The 22,299-nt window shown below is 38.7% G+C and overlaps 1 protein-coding gene across 1 annotated transcript in view; it reads right to left on the bottom strand.

Annotated features, from left to right (window-relative positions):
* LOC309439282 (bifunctional heparan sulfate N-deacetylase/N-sulfotransferase 3) overlaps nucleotides 1-22,299 on the bottom strand; it is a gene marked incomplete at its 5' end in the record, with an annotated part of 64,083 nt that overhangs the window by 39,815 nt on the left and 1,969 nt on the right. The window contains one exon of the mRNA XM_082051658.1: nucleotides 823-910. Within this exon, the coding sequence (XP_081907784.1) occupies nucleotides 823-910 (88 nt within the window). The remainder of the gene's footprint in view (nucleotides 1-822; nucleotides 911-22,299) is intronic.

The following is a 22,299-nucleotide window of genomic DNA, read 5'->3' as shown; positions in this document are numbered from 1 at the left end:
TCCAGCCTACCTAAAACTATCATGTAAGTGCAGTCAGGGAACAGATGCGGGGAAAAAATCCAGTTCACCAATTCTACATGCCTCCCTCTCTCCATTTCCTGGGACGGGCTCTGCAGCAAGCATCTGCGCTACCTCCAATTTCCTGTCCCACTCTTTGAATGAAATTATGAAGAAACAATAAGAGATTTGTTTATTCCACCCTCAGGATTGATTTTGCTGTTATCCAATGACACATATGTAATACATAGAAACCCTATAGAAAGCTGTCATCCCATGCTTGGACTGGCTCTTGCAAGTTCTACTCCTGGCCCTGTGACTCTGTCATGTCTGTATGTCCCAGCTTGCAGGAGGAGGAACTTTCCTCTAAATCAGGAAACTTAACAGTCTGAAAGGACATTTTTCTGAGGGGTTTAGTCTTTCTCTTAGAATCTACAGCCTGGTTTTCCTATTTCCACATCATTGCTCTACTTACTGGACTATTATGCAAAGAATGACCACCTTTTTGTTTGTTTGTTTAAGAAAAAAAGGAAATTAAAAAAAAACATGGCTGCAAAGAGGCATTTACAGACTCTACCTACATGGTTATTTCCAGAGGGACTACAGCTCAGACAAAAGGTTAATCCAGAATAATAACTTTAGGAGAAATATTTAAATCAGTAAATCACACAAAGCAGCCTGGAAGAAAGAACAATTTGATTTTTTGGTTACTCTGTTATGAAGGAAGCTCTTCTCTCTACTCTGACCCTTAGTCCCTATCCCTGTTTCCCTCATACTAGAAAGAACACCATCAAAATGAAAGTGATTTTATTATTTCATTCTTACCTGTGTGATAAAATTTCCCTGAAAATCCCAGGTTGAAAGTAAAATTTGTAATCTGAGCTCTCAAAAGATTCTGAGTGTCAAGCAGGGCCTGAAAGAAAAATACCATATAAACATACCTGTAGAAAACTACACCTGGCACAGAAATTTAATTTCACAATATAAGTATTTTTACAGGCATATATATTTTCAATTGGTTTTGCTATTTAAAACCAGTTCATTATATATGAAAAAAGAAGTAATAGATATTTTCATTACAAGATTCAAGACAGCATGCAAACTCCATTGTTTTCCTCATTTAGATGACCAGCTACTAAATACTTTTTTACTCCCTGGATCATGAGCCAGGAAAACAAAGGCACAGGCCAGAGAAAAGACCTTCAACTGATTCTTCAGTAAATCTGAGACACAGCCAAGAATGAAATTCAGATCTCATATCCCCAGCTGCTGCTCTGTTCACTAAGGCGAACAGCATCTATCAGAATTGTGTTTTCTAGAATCAGAGAATGAATTGAGTTGGAAGGGACCTTTAAAAGTCATCCTGTCCAACCCCCCTGCAATGAGCAGGGACATGTTCAACTACATCAGGTTGCTCAGAGCCCCATCCAGCCTGGCCTTGAAAGTTTCCAGAGATGGGGCATCTACAGCCTCTCTGGGCAACCTGTTTCTCTAGATCAGGTCAAATACATATGCAGCATTTTAGTTATGTTTCAAAATTACTGGCAATGAAAACAAGACAAAACAACAGAAAGAGGCAAGATGAAAACTATTCCACATCAAATAACTTAATCCTAATTTCCCCCAAATTCTGACAGATTTCTCAGGCTGTTAGCATACTGGCTTTCAGCATACATGTACTTGCAACTAAATTAGTACAAACAAAAAACCAGCAAGCAGAAAGAAAGGGGAAAGCTATTATTTGGCAGATACAGCTTCACTCTTTGATTTCAATATACTCTTCTTGATTTGTCATTCCCAAGATTTACATACTGCTTTCAGGAGTTATCTCCCAAACTCTTATGCTCTGCTGTTGTCCATTATTTCAGCTATCCAGGTGTCACAAAGAAACCTAGCCTTCTAATTCAAAATAAAACTTTGCAAAGCAAGAACAAAACTTAAGAACACAAAGCTTCCTCTAAAATGAGACTTGGAGTGCAAGTTTCTCCAAATACCCTGTTTTCAACTGAGCACTTGATAGTTGCTAATTTATGAACATAAGGGATTCTTTGGAGATTTGTGACACCGTACACAGCACATCAGAAGTGTATGGCCAGCTACAGCACACACAAACCCTTGGACACAGGCGCTCATGCAGTACCTTTGAAAGAAAAGGAAATATTTATAAGTCAAAGCCCAGCAAAGAGTTTTCAAAGTCAATGTACATTGTAGCACAACAATTTTAATAACGTGATTAAAAGCAATACTCTTGTCAGAAATGAGTAACTCTAAGCATGTTAGGAAAAGGGAATGTATTTAAAAAGTCACGCAACTAAAATCACTGGAGGTTTTCAAAGGTTTAAAGGTCCAGTAGGCTCCCCACTCATGAAATTCAATGACAATTTGATGCCCTGAAAAATATGAGCCAGGAATTTTAACTATAGTTACTTTCAACGTTTTTGAGTAATTTATCGATAGTTATTTTTTTAACTGGAATTCCAACAAAAATAAAATGTTAGTGTGGAAATCAAGTCCAGCTTTATGTATATATGCATAACATAGTCAAGTTACTGTTCCTTAAAATATGATCAATTTTACAGATGGAGGTGATATCCACCTTATCAGAGAGGTATACAAGCTCTTCATTAGGTCTTTTCCAGGGCTCATTTAATGAAAGTACAATCTCCATCTGCAAACTCTGTCAAGCCTGTTTCCTTAAACTATCATACCTACAGCATTACAGTGACAAAATCAGGCAAACAGTGACAATAGCATGGGCTCCCCTGCACATCAGCCTCAAGAGACAGCAGGCCCAGTGGAGCTCCCCATCCCTAGTAAGTGGTGGCCACACAGCACAGCTGGTGCATCTGTCCCCACTCTGTGCTTGCCTTTGCCAACACGCCCTTTCCGGAGCTGAGTGTTTTCACCTGGTCCCATTGAGAGACTGCAGCACAGCTCAAAGTGGGGACCCAGCTGCTCTCCAGTCCTCTCCTGTCCTGCATCTGATGCCCCACTGAACACACTAAGCTTGTATCTGTGTTTGACTCAGGGAAGCTGGTGCTTGAGGGAGCTGATCTGCAGCAATAGGAGACACAGTCATTTGTCCCTGTCCCGGGGGGCTGGAAAACTGAATTTTGCTGACACGGCTGAGGAAACATGAGTGGTTTCAATTCTGAGTCATCAGTACTATTTGCCTCGTTCACCATTTCAGCAGACCAGAACATTATGCCTAAGCACATTCATTAAATATATACTAAACATAAAGCTAGATATGTGGAAGAATTGTCATTTTTTTGCCTCCTATTTCTTAAGGTCCTCTCAGATCTGGGAGTAATTTGTCTCTCCCACTGTCTTCTTCAGCAGTATAGCTCCAGCAGCAAGAGTACAGGAGGATTCAAAGAACAGTACTTGTAAGATAAAGTCCATCTTGTTTCACTGGAAAGCCTGAAAAGTGCCCTGTGAACATGGGACATTCTAAAGGAAGGAGTAAAATGAAGCACAGAATGGATATAATTGAAAACAAGCTTGAGACTTCTGAAGTGGAATATTAAGAGAAAGATCTTGCAACAGTGTAACAAGGGCTTTTGCACAGGCTGAGAGAGCAAAGATCACTGAGGAGGCTTCTTATGTGAATGAAAGGTAGCAAATCTGCAGAGGATTTATTATGAAAACCATCCTTGAGCTGCTGGGAACTCATTCAGTGAAATAATTTTATCTTTGCACAGTTAAAAGTGTAGGACACAAATGATACGGTTATACATTTCTTATGTTAACAGTACGTATTGTTGAATGAAAGAGATCCTGAGTGCAGCTTGACAGCAAAGTGGCTTGAATGGGCTGCACAGTACTTTCCCTCCAAATTAAGAACTGTGAGCATCTTTTGAGCTGAAGGTCTTATCCTGCACCTTTCTGACAACTTCTCAGCTTGCCAGCTTCAGTCTAGTCTCAGCATAATGGGAAAACAATAGAAAAAAATCAAGAGCAGCTGGAAATGCCAGAGAAACACAACCTGGAAGGAGTTCTGTGCTGTAAGCACCAAAAACCCCATGACATTTCTATGATAATGCAACACAGAGTTGACTTCTTCACCGGGAACTAATTTTGCTGGTGCAGTTATCACCTTCTCACCTCAATTATTACCTAGTGTTTGCATTTTATTTGGCCAGCAGTCATGATAAGACTTTCCAAATAACACTCAAATAACATGGAACTCTAAGGGAAAGCTGAAGTTCACCTTCTAGCTGAAGTTCACCTTCTACAGAGCAAACTTCGAAAGCGATGCCACTGTTTGGTCTCTTTGGTTTTTTTTTGGCCATGCTACCCTCATTAACAACAGGAGATCTGCTAAAGTCTTGTGGCGGTTGTTGAAAACGTATCAGCTAATACCAAGCTTCCTACCTGCTCCAGCTGCTCTGTCTGCAAGGAGGGAGGGCACAGACCTGCTGTGAACCACTTTTTGTACAGACAAGCTGAAATAACATTTGAGTTGTCATGCCTATGATTATTTTCTGGGTGACTTGACATTTTACTCATCTTTCAGGTTCTAAAAACAAAATGTTAAAACTCATGAAAAATATATAGTAGCAGATGGCAGGGCCTATTACTGTGAGTTTCTATCAGAGAGACAGAAAGAGAGAGAAGTAGGGGGAGGAATTGCCTGAAATTTCATTTTTAAATGCTATTTCATATGCTGAAGGTAAGCTGGTGATATATTCTGTATATTTTATGTTTGGTTTATGAAAAGCCCTTCTGGGTATCTGTATGACATGTTATATAAATACACTAGTACTGAAGATTATTTTTTAAAAACAGTTGAGTAAAACTTTCATATGTTTATAAATAATTATTTAGTACATATGTTTTACTTCCACTGGTAATATAAGGAAAACAAATTGCTGGCTGCATAATCTTTTATGTACACAGATACAATGGAGTACTTTCTCTTCAAATTTTCCTAAGGTCACATACTATGTTTAGGAAATTCCTTCTCTCAGGAATCAAATGTGAGAATTCAATATACGTTGAAGATGCCCTTCTTCACCAACGGTCCAAAATAATCTCAGAAAAAGGCCTTGTTATAATCCCAGAAATAGATGAAAGTTATCCCAACAGCAAAACAACAGCAAAACACAATTCTTGCAATCCCTGCATCTGCCAGGTTTATAGTACAATGAATGAATATCACAAATAAAGCCAGATTCTGAAATGATTAATCAGCATCACCCCATTTAATTTATTGCTATTTCATTTCTGATGAAATATCTCAGCAAATATAAGATGCTGTAACTGCCACTGGGATCTTAACTGAGAGAGAATTTAGGAGAAAATGGGCTCTAAGGTCACAAATGGAATGGAAGGAACTAAGAGTATTATTCTTTAATTGAAATATTCACGCAATGAAAATGTATGAAAATTCCTGCCTTTGTATAGATGGCCTCCTTCTTTCCTGACAACCATAACGTTACGCTATTTTTGTCACTTTCCAATCAGATATACCAACTTTGTTTACAAAGGAAACAGTTTCATTTGATTTTTCTCGTCTTATGGACAGAACAGAGGCACAGACAGACGACATGGGATGACAAAAGCTCTTGCTCAAGTAAAACAGCAGTAAAACCAAGGATAAAATTCCTATCGCTAAACTTGCTTCCCACTTCCATAGCCAGGAAACCATCCTGCCTTCTATTCTCAAATATCTCTTGACATGATTTCACTTCATAGTCTGTCACAGAGAAGTCACAAGTATCAACTTGTCTTTGGTAAACAGACTGTAGTAATTTCTTCAGCATCAAGACAAATATTCAGATCCAATTATCTTGGTTGATCAAATAAATAAGAACACTTTGCTGAACTCTGCTTTGCCAAAAAGGAACTATGATTTGTTTCTGTAGTCAGATCAACATTTTAATGACTATTTTCCTCCTCAAAAGCTGCTAAAGAACTTAAGACACTTGAAAAACATGTACCTAGCCTTAAATGCTGTTAATTTTACTTGCAACCACACGGATTTTAACTAAATTGGCAAGCAGACAGACATAGCCTCACAAGGCTGCAGCGGCAACATCCTAAACTTCAAATCAGCACATGCTTTCATGTTAGTAAAAAAATCATGAAAGGTCAGCTTCATAATTTTTCGAGAAAGCCTATCTCCTCCCCTTTTTTTTGGGAAGCAGATCTCTCTGGAACGCTTGCTTTACTATTTCACATCTAACAATGCTATCAAAGGAGTAATTACATTACAAATCACTTTGCTTTTTAGGAAAACTTCTGATGCGGTGCTGGCTCTTTAATAAAGACAAGGACCTTCTGAAAGGGCTAAACAGATTAATAGAAAGTTTAATGTGAAAGCACACAAGTTAGGCGCACAAAGCCCCTTTATGGGAGCTCTTATGCAGAAGCGGCTTTAATTTTCTATACCATATTTCCTCTTTGGTTTAATCCCTGCAAGAGGAAAGAAACAGAACTAAAGCCATTTTAACTTCTGACTGGAGTTCTTAATGAGCTGTAATTGATGTGATGTGCTTTCATTTTGAACTTTTAGTGACATCATTTTTCCTTTCCTGAGCACGCCCATGTTCTGAGCAAAGTCCTCTGCAACTGAAGCTGCCTGCACAGGTATGTGCACACCACCTTGAAACTTCCCTTCTGCAAAATCTGACCTTTTCTAAAGTTTCTCCCCACATTGCAAATTCACTTGCTTACAAGAAAAACAAAAGAAAAAAAAAAACACAAAAGAGGGTTGGGGAGGAAATAGAAAAGAGAATTGAGGAACGTAACATATATATGGCTGAAGTTTGTGCTTATGATACACGCAAAAATGATTTTTAGAGTGTTGTGCTCCTGTTCAGAGTTCAGTTGCCAGTATTGGAAATTTCCCATGAAGTACTTGAGATCCACTTTATCATATTTTATATAGTAGTCCCTAAGCTTAGAGACACTAGGAAAGTGTCTGAATTAGTGGTGAGACATGGCACAGAGCAGAGCCCAGACCAACAAGCTGTGCCCCACAGTCAGTCCCAGATTTGCCCTGGCACTGCCGAGGGAGGTGGCAGAGAAGGCAGGAGGGGGGACACCCTGCACGGGGAAGGGACAGATGAGGGGGAGGGAGCAGTGGGGAGCCACAAGAAATGCTGTAGCAGCGGCATGGTGTGGGCATGAAAGTGAGAAGCACCGAGATCATGACAGCAGGCGTCCAAGAAGCTGCGGCAGCTATTGAGGATGGGAAAGCAGTGGGCAAGAATTTGGGGTGTTTGGAAGCAGTGAGAGGCAGCATGGCAAGAAAAAACAGAAGGCGGCCTCAATGAAGGCCCATCCCAAAAGGCTGGGAATCATTATTTTATTAGACTATTTTGCTTCTGAGGAAAAATGTATCCCTCATGATAAATTATGTATTGTAGAACATCATTAAAATTCAATGTCTATTCTTTCTGGATTTCCAAAGATTAGCATTTTGACACCCATTACCATAAACATTTAATCTATGCAGGAGAAAGAATAATTGCTTTGGGTATACCGAGTATATCTGAAAAAATATTTTCAATATCCTTCAGACAAAAGGAGAAGAATGCTTAAATTTTCTTTGTGCGGTCTCTTAGCAAAGCTGACACTACAGAGAGGGCAAGACAAGAATATGAAGAAAATCTTCAGCTTTTTCAGTAACATGTTTAGCTGGCAGAGACCATAAATTATAAATAGACCCTAAACTATATAAGTGGGGAAAGGACACTGCTCTACAGTTTGGTGGAAGCAAGATGTCCAAGAGGATATAATCCAGCAAAAATAGAAAGACTGATGAAGCAGGGATAGAAAAGCTAAACTGCTGACAGTGCAGATGTTCAAGTTAATAACATATCAGATTTTATGTGAGCTGAATATACTATTTCTGCCACTTTGTACAACAGAACTAAAATGGGGAAAAAAACAGCCCTGTTTATTAAGATACAGTAGCTTCAAGAAACAAATTATTCTTTCAATTAAAAACAGATTTTGATAAGTCTACCAAGTCCTTCAAAAGATATGAGAGTTTAAAAGTACCACACGCCAGCAGGACGCCTATTTACAAAAAGCCATGTAACATGGTAGAGTTTAAAACAGAAAATATGTGTGCAAAAAATCCTTGGAGATGAAACAAAGTACCTGGCGTCAGTTACTTAAAAATTCTTGTGGTTTACTGACAGCTATGTTCTACTTGCAGCAATTGTGGTTTGCAATTACCGAACAGGGGTGCCTTGGGGCTCAACTCCAGTATGGGCAAAGCTCCCATTGATTGCCTGGCTTAATCTGGACTCTTCACCAGATCCATTTGCCTGAGTATCTTACCTGACTTCCTATAATATTATGGTCCATATTCACCAGTTAAAGAAGTCAGTGTGAGTCTTTTCAATAAGCTCTGTTAGCTGGGTAACCCAGCTTCTCTTCCAAGCATCAGTAAGATAAGGTATCAGGCTGGAGCCTGATTACGTGCATCTTGGTTTTTCAGTGTCTAATGTAAGGCACACTGGACCTGATTTTCTAAAGATTCAGGAGCCAAAACTTTATTTTATGTGCATAGATGCTGTTAATTAGGTATCTGAATCTGAGGACCATTAAAAAATACAAAAAAAATGTAAGTAGCTATTTTGGAAAATTTTATCTCAAATTATTTGAATCAAAAAAGGTTGGGTTTTTTTTCATCCAACATACTGTTTTAATGTTACTGGGTCTTCCTTTGCAGGTTTGGTGTTTTTTTGTTTTTTTGTTTTTTTTTTTTAACATCACATACAATAATGATCTTGAAGATGGTCCAATTATACATTTTCAAGTAATTAGGCTCTTTCATCTAGGCAAATCATTTGTATGACCAAGAGATTTAAGAAATATTTCTGACTAACTTCTTTCACCAGCTTCTCGCTTCTTGGAGGCTGAGATAGCAGCTAATGAGAATAAGCTAATTATGGCTAGGTAAGTTGAAGGTTTTTAATACTTGGTGCCAATACTATTTAATAAAGTAATTAGCACGCTGTTTTGAGGATTCTATATGAGATTCTGCATTATTAGCTCTTAATTAAGCTGTACTTTGATGAAAGAGGTTACTATTATGAAACAGCTAAATGATCTCGTTATTCCACAGTTAACTGAAATAAAACCCTGCATTTCTTTTAATTAAAGGTCAAAAAAACCCCAGGCCAATTGAAGTAGAACTAGTAAACACCTTGCTTCTGGATATGGTATTTTTCCCTGGATTTTGGTAGGTCAGGATTCAATAGAAAACTTAATAGTTCTTGCATTTTTGCGTAACTCTTTATCTGCTTGTGAAATAGCAAGTATGAATAGGTAAGTTCTCAGAGTATAACAGAACTCAAAGTGGAAAAAATAAAAGTTACTCTAAATGCATTTAAAATCTCTTCACATTTACCCAGTTAAGTTATTGCGGTCTAGTGATCGTTGGTGAACCAGTACAGTGGGAGACGAAGGTTTGTTAGCCACAATACAAGCAGGCAGGTAGCTGTACTGCAAAGTCACACACACACCTCCCACTCAGCTGCCTCAGCTCCAAGCACAACAGGCCACCTCTCAGGGTGACAGATCCCATTCCAGTTCACTTCTGGGCCACTTTGCTGTGCCTGCTTAGTCTGGCCTGTCTCCATTGCCACTGATCAGCAGTACATAAGTTGCAAGAGCTGTTCACTGATCCACATAGATGCTTGTCTGGGTACCAGCAGTAAGCATTAGGCCTTAACTCAGGTGCAAACAATGGCTTCAGATGCAAAGCATCTGTAACTCTGCACTCCCTCATTTAGACAACCCACATTTCTAGAGCTTCAAGTCTTGTTTGGTAGGATGCACAATATTTTGTCATAGAAGTCAAAACAACGTCATGCCTATTCAGCCCAACAGTGCATATATTTTATAGTTATCCAGCTCAGAAAGAACAAAGGTATTATCCAAGCTCCCAGTATGACATTCACTATCAACAGCACATTTGCTTCTTATTTAGTGCTTCTTCAAACAGCAGCTCCAGCTTTAGCTTTCACTGCAGCCAACGGGCAGAGCAAGCAGAGTTTGGCTGGAGGCTCAGTGCTCCTCTCCAAGCCAGACAGTCCTGTTCTGCACGGGCTGGCCACCGGCTTCCTCTGCGGCAAAGCCTGTGCTCCCTTTTCCACTGCACACTGCCAGGCTCTGCTGCTTAGAGCCCTTTTACCCGGCTGCTCAAGCTCAGTGCAGCCACTGAATGCTGAAAATATCTAGAAGACTCAACACTGGAAGAAGTTCTAGGCCTAATCTCTGGGCAGCAGAGTGGCACCACGGGAAGCCACAGAGGGGTCACAACACCTGCTCCATTCTGATGAGTCTGTCAGTGACTACATTACTCTGTCCAAAATGCCCATATTTTTCGAAATGCAATTTAGATTTCAGGTCTACCTTTACTTCCATGGCCTGCATATTAAAGACGACATTTTTTCAATAAAACTTGGTTTCCTATAGATTTGTTTCCCAAATTGCTATTCCCACAGCCTGCACTTCCCATAGCCTGCACTCCCTTTCACACTGCTACCTAGGACCTACCCTCCCCGTTAGGTCTCCAAAGCATCTTCTTCCCTTCCTGCTCTGCCACACACTCTGTCTAGATGAAAAATGGACAGCACATGCTATCGCTGGCTCCAAGACACAGCACACAGAACAGCCAGGGGCAGGTCAAAGCGAAGGGATAAATGCAGAGGTCCCTCTGGAATCTCTGCTGCAGTGCAGGCATTGCTTTGCTTGCATATCTTATCCCATAGTGAACTCCAGGATGCCAGCAGGAATTTAACTGTCATCGAGAACTGTCCATATCTGTCACATTGGACTGAAACTGGCCAGCAGGTTCAAATGTCATTGAACAGTTTGGGTTGGAAGGGACCTTAAAGATCATCTAGTTTCAAGCTCCTTCCATGGGCAGGGACACCTTCCACTAGACCAGGGTGCACAAAGCCCCATCCATCCTGGCCTTGAACACTTCCAGAGATGGGACATCCACAGCTTCTCTGGGCAATTTGTTCCAGTGCCTCACCACCCTCATTGTAAAAAATTTATGTCCAATCTAAATCTACCCTCTTTCAGTTTAATTGCTGGACTGACAAAGGCAAACAGGGACATTAAAACTGCACGATTTCTTTAGGAAGTGGAAGTAAAAATGAAGTGTCAGTGTTGCATACATGGAGTTCCAACAGTCTGTGAATATGGTCTTCTGAAAAACGTTCAGTTTTACTTTTTTCTTCAGTGTCAGTATCCTCTGGACTTCAGTGCCTGAGCCTGGATAACCTCAGACTCACCTGTTCCCAATGCCCCGAAGCCTGTACTTCCTATTCAGCAGTATTTTAAATAAACAACATGTCAATGTTTTGTCTACATCATCAAACAGATGGTCACAGCTCGATAGTGAGTGTCATTTATCTTTTTTTTTCAGAGCACAAAATTCAAAGCATTTAAATTTTTACAATATTTTTTCCAGCATTTAGAGAGTGATCACTGAGTATCAGTGGCTACAATTAAAATATAAATCTGTTACATGATCACAGGAAAACTGAAGTCTACAGACCAAGGTATAACAAACTGCTATTTAGGTAGCTTGAAAGAACACTTGGACACTACAAGCTATGTCTAGAATATTGGTACCAATCAAAGAGACACACTTCGGGGTTTCTTTTTTCCTCCTAGTAAGACTAAAGCTTCTAGACAAGCACAGTATTTATGTTAATGCTTAGCTTTCCATACTAGAGAACAAATAAAGGGCAAATAAATGAAGACTCAAACCCTCTAATTTATATAAAAACCACAACAGAGCTGGTTGTTCTCCTTGTTTAGTAAAGCAGAGCAGAGATACCACACCACTGGTATGTTAAATAAACTGACTACGCTATGGGCAACACACCAATGACACAACCCATTCATTTTTTTTTTTGTTTCTTCTCCTCATGGAGCCAAAAAATGATTCCGGCACGTCTCTTAATACTTTATCTCTATCTGTCTACCTTTGGCCCTGTGTTTGGGTGATCTGAGGCACCCTGCAAGCTCTTTTTGCCTGTACGCTCCACCTTTATGGACAAAAATTTTTGACCAAAGGGATTTTCATTTTCTCTTTCTGCCTGAAAGCTCCATGTCAGCAACAGCTGGGAATTCAGTCTGCAGCTTGCTCACCACCTAGGGGTCACAAGTATTTTTGTCTTCTCTTTATGAATAGTTCTAAAGTTCCTAAATGAAATTCCCCTGAATCCCCAGCATTGATATACAAGGAATGACAAAAAATGAGAAAACAAGGAAGGCAACTTTGCATAAGATAACTGATATAACTTTTCTCAAACTATATTCATGATTATATGTAGTCAACACAGAAAAGACATTATTAGAACTTACTTCAAGTTAATAAAAACTTGGACAGCTTCATTGACTCCTACATAGCACTCAGTCTAAGGGATACAATTCAACAGGAAAACAAACAAACAAAAACCAACCAAGCAATAACAAACCCCAACAGCAACAAACCCCAACAAGACTTTAGTGAAATATGGGACATGAATAAGAGGAACACAGGGAGATGAATTTGTTAGAAGTGTTAATACACACTTTTCCTGCTCTTGCATGGGTGTTTGCATTTCTAAAAGACAAGATTACAGAAACTAGATCTAGGCAGATAAATACCCCAGCCGGCCAAATTCTGTACTTCTGGACTTAAACCAACACACGGGAATCCAAACTGAGCTCTGCATTTATTATAATGTAAGAAATTGAGAATACATCTACATTACAAACTCCCTGCCAATATTATATTCCTTCCAATAGTATATTTCATACTTTTTTGCCAATTCAAAGTTTTGAAGACTTACATAGTTCTTTTACTTCCTTTTAGATATTAACTTCTATTCTGCCACTTTTATTGGCTATTCAGTTTACACTTAAATATCTCTGTGCCTTACATTAAGTATGCTTTATCCATCCTCACTGTTTTTACCCTGCTGACATCTGCAGCCTATTGCTTTCTGCTTTGGTCGTTGTTACTTCCCACGTTGTTTAGCCTTTATTTTTTTCATTATTTTGCTCAGAGATTTCCTGATTATTCTGGTGTCTCTAAGCACCCTCTAAATATGTCTGAATAAGCAGTGCAGAACAAAGCAAAATACTCTAGAAACCTCCTCAGTCAGTAAGATAAAGTACTTTCTTGATGCAAAATGATATTTTTCACAGTCAGCCTAAATTTCAATCCACCTTTCATTACAAACTCAGGTATAATTAAGTATTTGTTATGGTCTTTGGAATTTTCAGGATTACCATTTTCACCATTTCCCTTACCTTTAAAGAAAGCAGTGAGGAAGGAGAAGGTATAAGAGAAATGTTTTGCATCATAAACTCCCTGCTTTTTATCTAAATGCAAAATTATTTTGCAGCCTCTTTTCCTGTTCCATTACAGTTCAATCAAAGGCAGCTCTGAGTAATCTTTAGTCCTATTTGCTTTAAAGGTGTAGCAGAGACACCTGAATTATTTCCAGGAGTGTTACCATAGAAAGGGCAAGTGCATGGGAGCTTGGTGTAGAGCTGTGTGGCTTATTGGCTCCACAAAAGTGCAACTGGTGTTTCCAGACCTAACCCATTACCTCTGCACAGCATGGCAGGGCCTTTGTCATGCGAATTTACTGGGTAAAATAACTTGGGTTGGAATGAGTACGTGAAGCCTTACTCTGTACAGTCACTGCACTTTTATTTGTCCTCTCCACTATTCATATTTTCAAATGTTTTGCAGTATAATTTTTGCAATATAAAATGGTATTTATGCTTTATTCCACATATGAAACTAGATTTTAAGGAGCAATACTAACACATCTCCAGGGCTGTAAAGTATCAGAAGAAATCCCTTAAAGAGTAAATATTTTAAAAGGTTGGTCATAAGGTTTTTATGATCTGTCAAACTTAATTTTAAAATAAGGATTTACGCTTCTACCTTGTAGAAATGTTCAAGTTTGCAAAGAAAAACAGCTCCTGGGGAATTGGAAATAGATAGTGCATTGCTATTCCATAAGGGATTAGACATACACTGGCAACCAACTGATTTTCTTTTAGTTTGTTTTGTGAGCATAACCACCAAGAATCAGTCGTGTTTGCGTTGACTTCTTCCAGATGAACAGGGAAGAAGAAATAACACTTTCCATGCAGATGTATTGTAAAAGAAATGAATGGAAGTGTCCCAGTTCCACCCTTATCTTTATCCTTTTCCCAGACTGTGTCTTCTTGATGTGACTGAAGATCGGCAAGAAGGTAGGCCCATTTTTTTTATCATATTTTGCAGCTAATTGCTTTGATTTCTACATCTGTCTACAATGTGGTTTTATTTTTCAGTCCTGCTAGCAGCAGGAATTAGGCAGCAAACTTGTAATCTGAGAAAGCCTGGAATAAATCTTACAGCAGCCACTAGTACAGTGATGAATCTGTACAGCTCTGTGGCAAGCTGTAGTTGTATTATTATTATTGGTGTTATTAAAGTGCTTTTTGAACAAAAAGCACAGAACAAAAAGAGCCTCTCACCAAGAGAACTTGCAATCTAAGGAAAGTGAAAGGCTGACAGGAAAGCTGAGGGATACATTGCCAGGAGGCTGGAAAGTGGTTTCAGCACATAACTGTCCTTGAATTACGCTGCCACGCGTGGCACAGAGTTAGAACCCTGTCCCAGGTCAAGTGCATTAACTTTGTAACATCAATGCCCAGCAAGTGCCTCCTCTTGACTTTCTTTTATTCATCTGCTCTCCGAACATTGCTACTCAGTGAACAACAACTGACAGCTTTTAAAATACTATTATAATCTTGAAACTTTTAAAAAGCTTCTTCAGTGGAGACAAATTATCCAGTAGATTTGAACACCTTACAGTGCACACTAAGGTTTCGATATGTCTTGACACACATTTAATTTCATAAATTTTGGAATGGCAGGTTCCTTTCATCGCCAGATGGACCAACCCAAACAGAACCGAGCTTAGGTTATGTTGACAATACTCAAAGTAAAGTGTGCAGAATCACATGCATTTTCATCCTATCCATGAAAATATTCACATATATTCTACAGTATAAGCTTCTGAGAAGAGAGAGAAAGACAGAACTTGCTAACTACATGGCAGCAAACCAAAAATGATCACTGAAGCTTGGCACACTAGGTAGACATAAGCATTTGCATGGCTTTCTTTGGAAGGGAAGCCTTATGCTCAAACATAAAGACATCTTTGCATAATAAACTAAGTCAAGAGAAAAAGCAAAACCAGTGTAACCTACTTGATCTCAGGTGAGCTTAATTGCTTAAGTTTGAAATAAAATAGCTCTTACATCGCACAATTCCATTAAGAACAGGAATCAGAACACAACAAGCAGACACTAATGGTAAAAGAGTTCCTTCAGCCTAGGGATAGCAAAGTATGCATCACTACAGAGAAATATGGGAAATTAAAAAATGAAAGCAAACAAATAAAAACACAAACTGCAATTTTCTGAAAATATGTAGATAACTACATCCATAGTGTACATCTACTTATTTGAGAAATCAACAGTGGATTAATTGAAGTCATGATTTCCTTACTCTGATTCTATCACAAAGACCAAGCAAGGACCAGGGACTGTGTAACCAGTAGTCAAATCTGGTGCTAGGGTAGAAAAGCTTGAAGCAAATCATTCTCATTGCTCTCAAAGATGTCACGGGATTCACCCATGCCAAGCAGTTTCTGCCTTCTCTTTCCCAATAAAAAAGCTGCAACTGTGAGGGATTTCTCTTCTCTTAGTTCCCTGCCACTGAATTCATAACAGGAGGAGATGGTGTTATCCTTGAAAAGAAAAAAAATCACTGCTTCGGGATTTAAGTTTGCATGAAAATGTAGAGTGTCACAGCTTTTCAATTAAGAAACAAAAGGTTTTTTCAACACTGCAAAACTAAACAGAAGAAAAATAACTAATCACTATAAACAACCTTATGATGAGTGATCTGGCTTGTCCTTCTGAGATATCTTTTGTCATAACCCTCTGGGGCACTCAGCAGTTAAGTTTCTTAGCAGTCGGTAAACACGGGAGAAGCACGGGGCAGTACTGCTCTCCAGAACCCTCCCATGGAGACACTGCTGAAGTGCAGACTGTGCTCACTTGCCAGGGTGCAGAACTTCCACAGGATTCCTTTAGAATAGAAAATACTTGGCATCTTTTAGGCTCAGGTGCATAAACAGGTAGGAAAAGAGATACATAGAAGATTACCCTCCTTAACCATAAAACTGTTTTGCTAAAGGTCTCAAAGGCTGCAGCACATCCGTATTGAGTTGTGAAATTCTATATTTAGGACTCGGTGACTCTCCTAGGTAAAATGGAGCTAAGGACTACCACATTAACTGCTTTATTTTTCCAAAACTTGATTTTTCAGGAAAAAAGTCTGGAAAAATACCAACAAAACAAACAACAAGCCACATACTCCAGCAAACACAGAACTATGAAAAAACAATGAACTAACAGGAACGAAGGGGGAAATTTGGTTTAACATAACAGACACGGCACAGAAACGATGAGCCTCCTCACACTTAAAACTGCTAATAGGAACCAACTGTGCTAGAAAGAACATCCACTGATCAATCAGCATTTCTTTCACATTTTCAATGGAGAACAAGACGGCTTCAATCCACAGCTGCTATGCCTGGGAAGTATTGTATAGATGAACAAAGTGCATAGTTGAACCAACTAATAAGAACGGGTAAATGCAGTTACCAGTTTGGCGCAAGTGTGGCTTCCCCTGTAGGGACAGAGGAGCAGCCCAGCGCTGCTATTTCACGTACATTCTCTCCACGGTTTCCCTGCAGAGGGCCGTGCTCGTCCCACAGCCTCAGGGAGCCAGGCAGGGGTGTTTGGGCAAACATTCCTCAACTTTCATCCTTCCCACTTGTAATATCTATATGCATAGCAACAAAAAGCACAGAAGGGGGCATCTGAACACATGAACAAGGCAGCTTCTTCTCCCTTTGCCTGGCAGTCCACAGAGATACAACATGGAACCCAGCTATTATTAGACACGCAGTTACCATGCGATGTTTATGAGTGCTGTGGATAAGCTGTGTAATTAATCTTGATGTCAAGCTTATTCCATAGGGTTTGGCTGTATCGAGCTCTGTGCAGGTGCAGAATGGGAGGAACAAGCACCCATGGAATTCCCAGCGTTGCCCTGGCAGTCCCAGAAGTGTTGCTCCCAGGGCAGAGCCAGATTGTCTGCACCCCTATCACCCCTCTGCAGCTGCCCCCCCTCTAGCTGAGGACTTCTATCCAGCTTTCTGTTTCAAACATCAGTATACTTCTAAAAATGAAAGTATTGAGCAGCAGTTATATCAATCTTACTATACTAGAATTCACGGAAGTTGGTACATAAAGCAATTGCTTTTAGAAGTTTAATGTTAAGATGACTGACTGGTAAAGCATTCTATACTCTGGTAGCAGCCCGCAAAAGATATAAAACAATTTTTATATCTTGTTCTAAAGTTATATTTTAGTTCTGAGGTCTAATTCTCTTCTGCCCCACAGTGCATAATATTCCACACTGCTTTGTCTGAAACAATTCACTCAAGAAGTCAAATCAGTCTTCCCAGAGCATCAGACAGCTACAGAAGCACCACAGTTAATAATATTCCATTTCTTTGCCTCTTTTTAAGGACAGAATGTACTTTTAACCTATTATTCCAGCCAAGTCAATATAAAATACCACAAGAGCTTCAGGTCAAATTAAGAAAGAATATATGTACACACACAGTAACTGCATAGAACAAGGGCATAAAGCTAATTTGGCTAATGGATTTGGAATGTAAAATCAACAACAGTTCTTAAAAGTTAATTCAAGATGTCATTTAAACAGATGACTGAAAAGAAAAAGATTTACAGCTCAGTGCAACCAAGTAGACATGCGCAACTCTGGTGGTTCTGCAACTGACATGTTTGAGACACATCTATCATTTCTTTAGTGATAACCTTCTGCATGATCTTATAGATAAAGAAACAATTAACTCACAGAATTAGAGTGTCTGCAGTGACAGAGACCACTCCTGTGTATTGATAGTTCAGGCGTTCTGACACCCTTTAGCCATTCTGCCTCAGTATGAAACATTTGTCTCAGAAGAGAAGCTTAGATATATTTAGGTTATTCCTATGCAAGAGTAACCTGAAAAGGTACATCACTGTATTTTAAAAAATTATATCCAAGTGGTATGCTTTACCATGGGAATTCCCAATTTCTTTCCACGTACGTTACACAGGGTGAAAAGACACTTAATGGGTTTTAAACATCTGTAGTAATTTAAGCTGTGCTGACTAATGTGGATGAATTGGTAACATAGGGAATAAACAATTAGCTCTTAGAGGATAAATCTGTTATTAAACAAAATTATATTATATTAAACAAAATATTAGACCACCAATGCACTAAGTAAATAACAAAAAAGTGACAGCACTGGCTTTGGAATATGGAAGAAGATTGATCTGACCAAAAGCCAATGTTTGTATTTGATCTTAGTCACTCTAGAAGCATTTTATAAACAGAAACAAACATACTTTTAAGGTGCAATTCACTTAACAAGCACCTGCCTAAAGATGAGCTATTTTTTTCTACGTTGTCTACTACAGAAAGTCAAGAGGACTAGCTGTGATACAGATGTCGACATTATAAACTTCAAAATCTGGGCAAGATGACAGAATGTGCAAGTGACAGAGACTAAAACGCTATGAATTTCTGGCTAAATCCCCTGCATTTTCAGAATGCTGTTTAGCACACATGATACGCAAAGGAATCACTAAGAGGATAACTCCTGTTGGCCAATTCTTCAACAACTCTGATGTCGAACGACTGCAGATTCAAGCTTGTATTACCCATGTCAGTGCACATATACTAACAAAACACTCACAAAACAGGATGAGAAAAAAAGATATACCATCCCCCTCTAAATACTGGATATGGTTAATATAAATCTTCTTCCTTGGCAATGATGAAATAATAATTAGAAGTGTAGAAAAAGATTAGGCTTACATGAAGAAAGTGAAGAAATCCCCCTCCTGACTTCAATTCAAAATGCCTCTTTGGAAAAGCACACAAAGGACAAGACAATGAAGAGGAGATCACACAGCTAATCATTTAGAAAAAAAAATACAATATTCAATTTTTTTCATTTGGAAAATGTGATCAACTCTCAAGCAAATAAAGTGCACATATTGGAGAAATGAAGTAAAACATAAGCCCACACACTGCCTAAGACCACCGGTACTGTACAAACTGTCAATAGAAAAAAAATGTATTACATTTTGCCCTATTATCTGTTGCTTTTCCCTTGGAAAAATCTCAACGCTTTATAGTCATAAAAATTTCCCAAAGAGTAACTGTAACAAAAAATATATTAAATTAATTATACATTAAATTAATATACTGTCAACTGGGACAATCACGGTCTATTAAGATAAACTTATTCTGTGGATATCTAGATAGATTTTCTCTGCATGTCCACTTAAATGAATTATTTGCATGGTACACAAGGAAAATAAAATATGACGTTGTCACTGCATAAGGGTCTCTCCCACCTGGCAGACATTAGGAGAGAAAAAAGTTACTGAAAAATGAATGTTGAGATGACATTACCAAGCTGATTTTCAAAGTAAGAGGCAATTAGACTATGAAAACGTTCTCTTCCATTACTTCTATTATACCAGAAGAAGATAAAGTAAGTAAAATATGAAGATGAACGGTTATTGTTGATGCACAGTGACAGTCACTCAGTATGTTACATTTAAGAACTATGTTCTATCAGTCCAGATTTTATACAGTGACAGGCATATATACATTACACTGTAACAATCCAGCAGTCTAAAAATCTGACATCCAGTTTCAAGTTGTGGTGGAGCTAGGATAAACTTCATCTCTCGTTTCATAAAACCATTCATTTATTAGTTTTACAGGATTCATGTTGATACACTATGTCAAAAGACTTTTCAGAAGGGCTCTTTACACTTGTGTCCCTGACACTATAGACACTCAAGCTGAAGAACCACCACTTTTCTTCATTTTCAGAGGTGTGGAAGACACTCATTTTAGAGAGGTTGCTTTTGACTTGACCTCTTCTGAGGTCAATATATAATACTGATTAAAAAAAATCACCACTTAACTTTATGGTAGCAATTATAGTAAGTGCTCAACTCCAATTCATAAACTTTAAAGAAGAGGGTAGTTTAGCCTGTCATCCAAATATTAAGTATTCTGGCCACTTATCAAATCTCATTTAGGTATCTGAAGAAGAAATTCCATTGAAAACCTGATCTTACATGCAATCAGAATCTCCCTCAATTGGAGCTATTCAAAGGCAGCTGGCCATGGCCCTGCTGGAGCAGGGAGGTTGGATCCGATGACCTCCAGAGGTCCCTTCCAACTTCAACCATTCTGTCATCCTGTGAACTGCAATGGAACAACTACCCTGTACTGCTTCGAGCCTGCAGGACAGCTTTTGTTACGACAGCCCTCTATTTTAACTCTCACAAAGAAAGCACAGTACAGGCACAACTTCCATCTTGCTCACCTAACTTGTGCCTGAACTTTATGGGTTTAACAAAGCAGTCCTTCTAAAGCGAAGCTAGGTTCTCTATGCACTCAACACAGAGAAGCCTTTGTCTCAGAAGACCTAAGACAAACACGGCCTTCTTGAGATAGGTAGTGAATCATTAATGAGTGATTATTTTTGCTATCAGTTCCACATTTACCCTCCAGTTTCTAAGCCCCATCCAATCCAGAGGAGTGGGCAGAACCAATCCAGGAGGTTCTCTGGAGGCTGGGAGCTTTCTGAAGTGGTTTAGGTTACCTTGCATTAGCAGAACACATGGAGAAACATCCACCTTGCTCTAAGCAAACTCAGTCTTATCAGATATATGTCCAGCAAATATCAAATACAAAACAGGTCAAACAAAATGAAAACACAAAAAGCATTATACCAAATTCTATATTGCTAGCATTTAAAATGTAAGCTCAGTAGAAATGACTTAATCTTGAGTACTGAAATCATAAAAAGTCTCCATCTAGCAAGCTGTTTTCACACTTGCAGCACACAATTCACTGTTACACTCAATGCAGCAGAACTCAGTAAAACAATCCTGTTTAGTAGGATGTCATTTATACACAAATATACTTTACAGTAACGGATTTTCAACTACCACAAATTGATTTTAGTTCAGTCCTTCCATATGTCATTGTGCCACAGAGGATAACTCCTTTGACATTAATAAGAATGAAAATGCATTGCACCTGACAGCCCTAACAACATGTTTAATAGAACATTTTAACTTTAAGTAGATGAATAATCAGAAGTGAACTCTTCTTCAGTTCCATGGCTTCAGAACACAGTTCTGTATAAATTAAATTATCCTACGACTTAAAAGTTATTTCCACTTTGGTATTACTTCTACTTAATTTGACAATTTTATTTTGGAAGACAACATTCTGATATACTGCAAATCATTCTCCCAAAACAATACAATATATCCTTTTGTATCTGCTTTAATCAAATTTGTCTCAAACAGCCTCCTGTTTCTGATAGTAATTCTGGCAATTATTCATACTAACTTATCCTAAAATGACAATCCAAAGATGTCACTCAAAGAGAAACAACACAAAACATACTGTTTCAAACCACAACTGCACAACACAGTGCGAGATTTATACAGGCTTTATTTTGTTACCAGAAACTGCTGCTTCTGCAGAACAACAGGAGTTTTGCCAGTGATGTAGGTCAGACCTTATTTCTTTCCTGCAATTTGATTTTGCACTTAGGAGCTCTTCAAAGCATGCTCATCCACATAACTCAAACTCTGCCATCATGTTCTACACAGAAACTCCATTTATTGAGTTTCGTCTTTATTCCAGCACTCTCCCATGCAATTTGTTTGAATAAAGAATAGACCTGGTTATCTAGGAGGTTTATCCTATTTATAATTGCATGTGCAGAGAACGTTTTAGAAAATAGCATATGCTGTGATTTTAAAGCCTAACTACAAGTCCAAAATTTTTGTTTAATGAAGCAATATATGCAAGGTTAGCACAGCACTGTAAAAGCAAATATCTAGTTAAAAGTGAAACAAAAATGATCACCAACTGCATGCAGTGCTGCTGTTGCCTTTTCTTTTCCCAGTTCCTTTTTCCATTATGAAAGTTCTAGCAAACACTCTCCCTTATTTTTAGTACAAACAAGGGAACAATCAGCATCTCAAAGACTTTTAACTTCTAGACCATGTACCAGTTTTGCAAGGTGATCTCTTAACTATCTGCTTTGTAACAACACTCCTCAC

Source organism: Streptopelia decaocto, assembly GCF_964273445.1.
Source record: "Streptopelia decaocto genome assembly, chromosome: 4".
Taxonomy (NCBI): Eukaryota; Metazoa; Chordata; class Aves; order Columbiformes; family Columbidae; genus Streptopelia; species Streptopelia decaocto.
The sequence above is the reverse complement of the archived record's forward strand: the minus strand, read 5'-3'. Positions and strand labels throughout refer to the sequence as shown.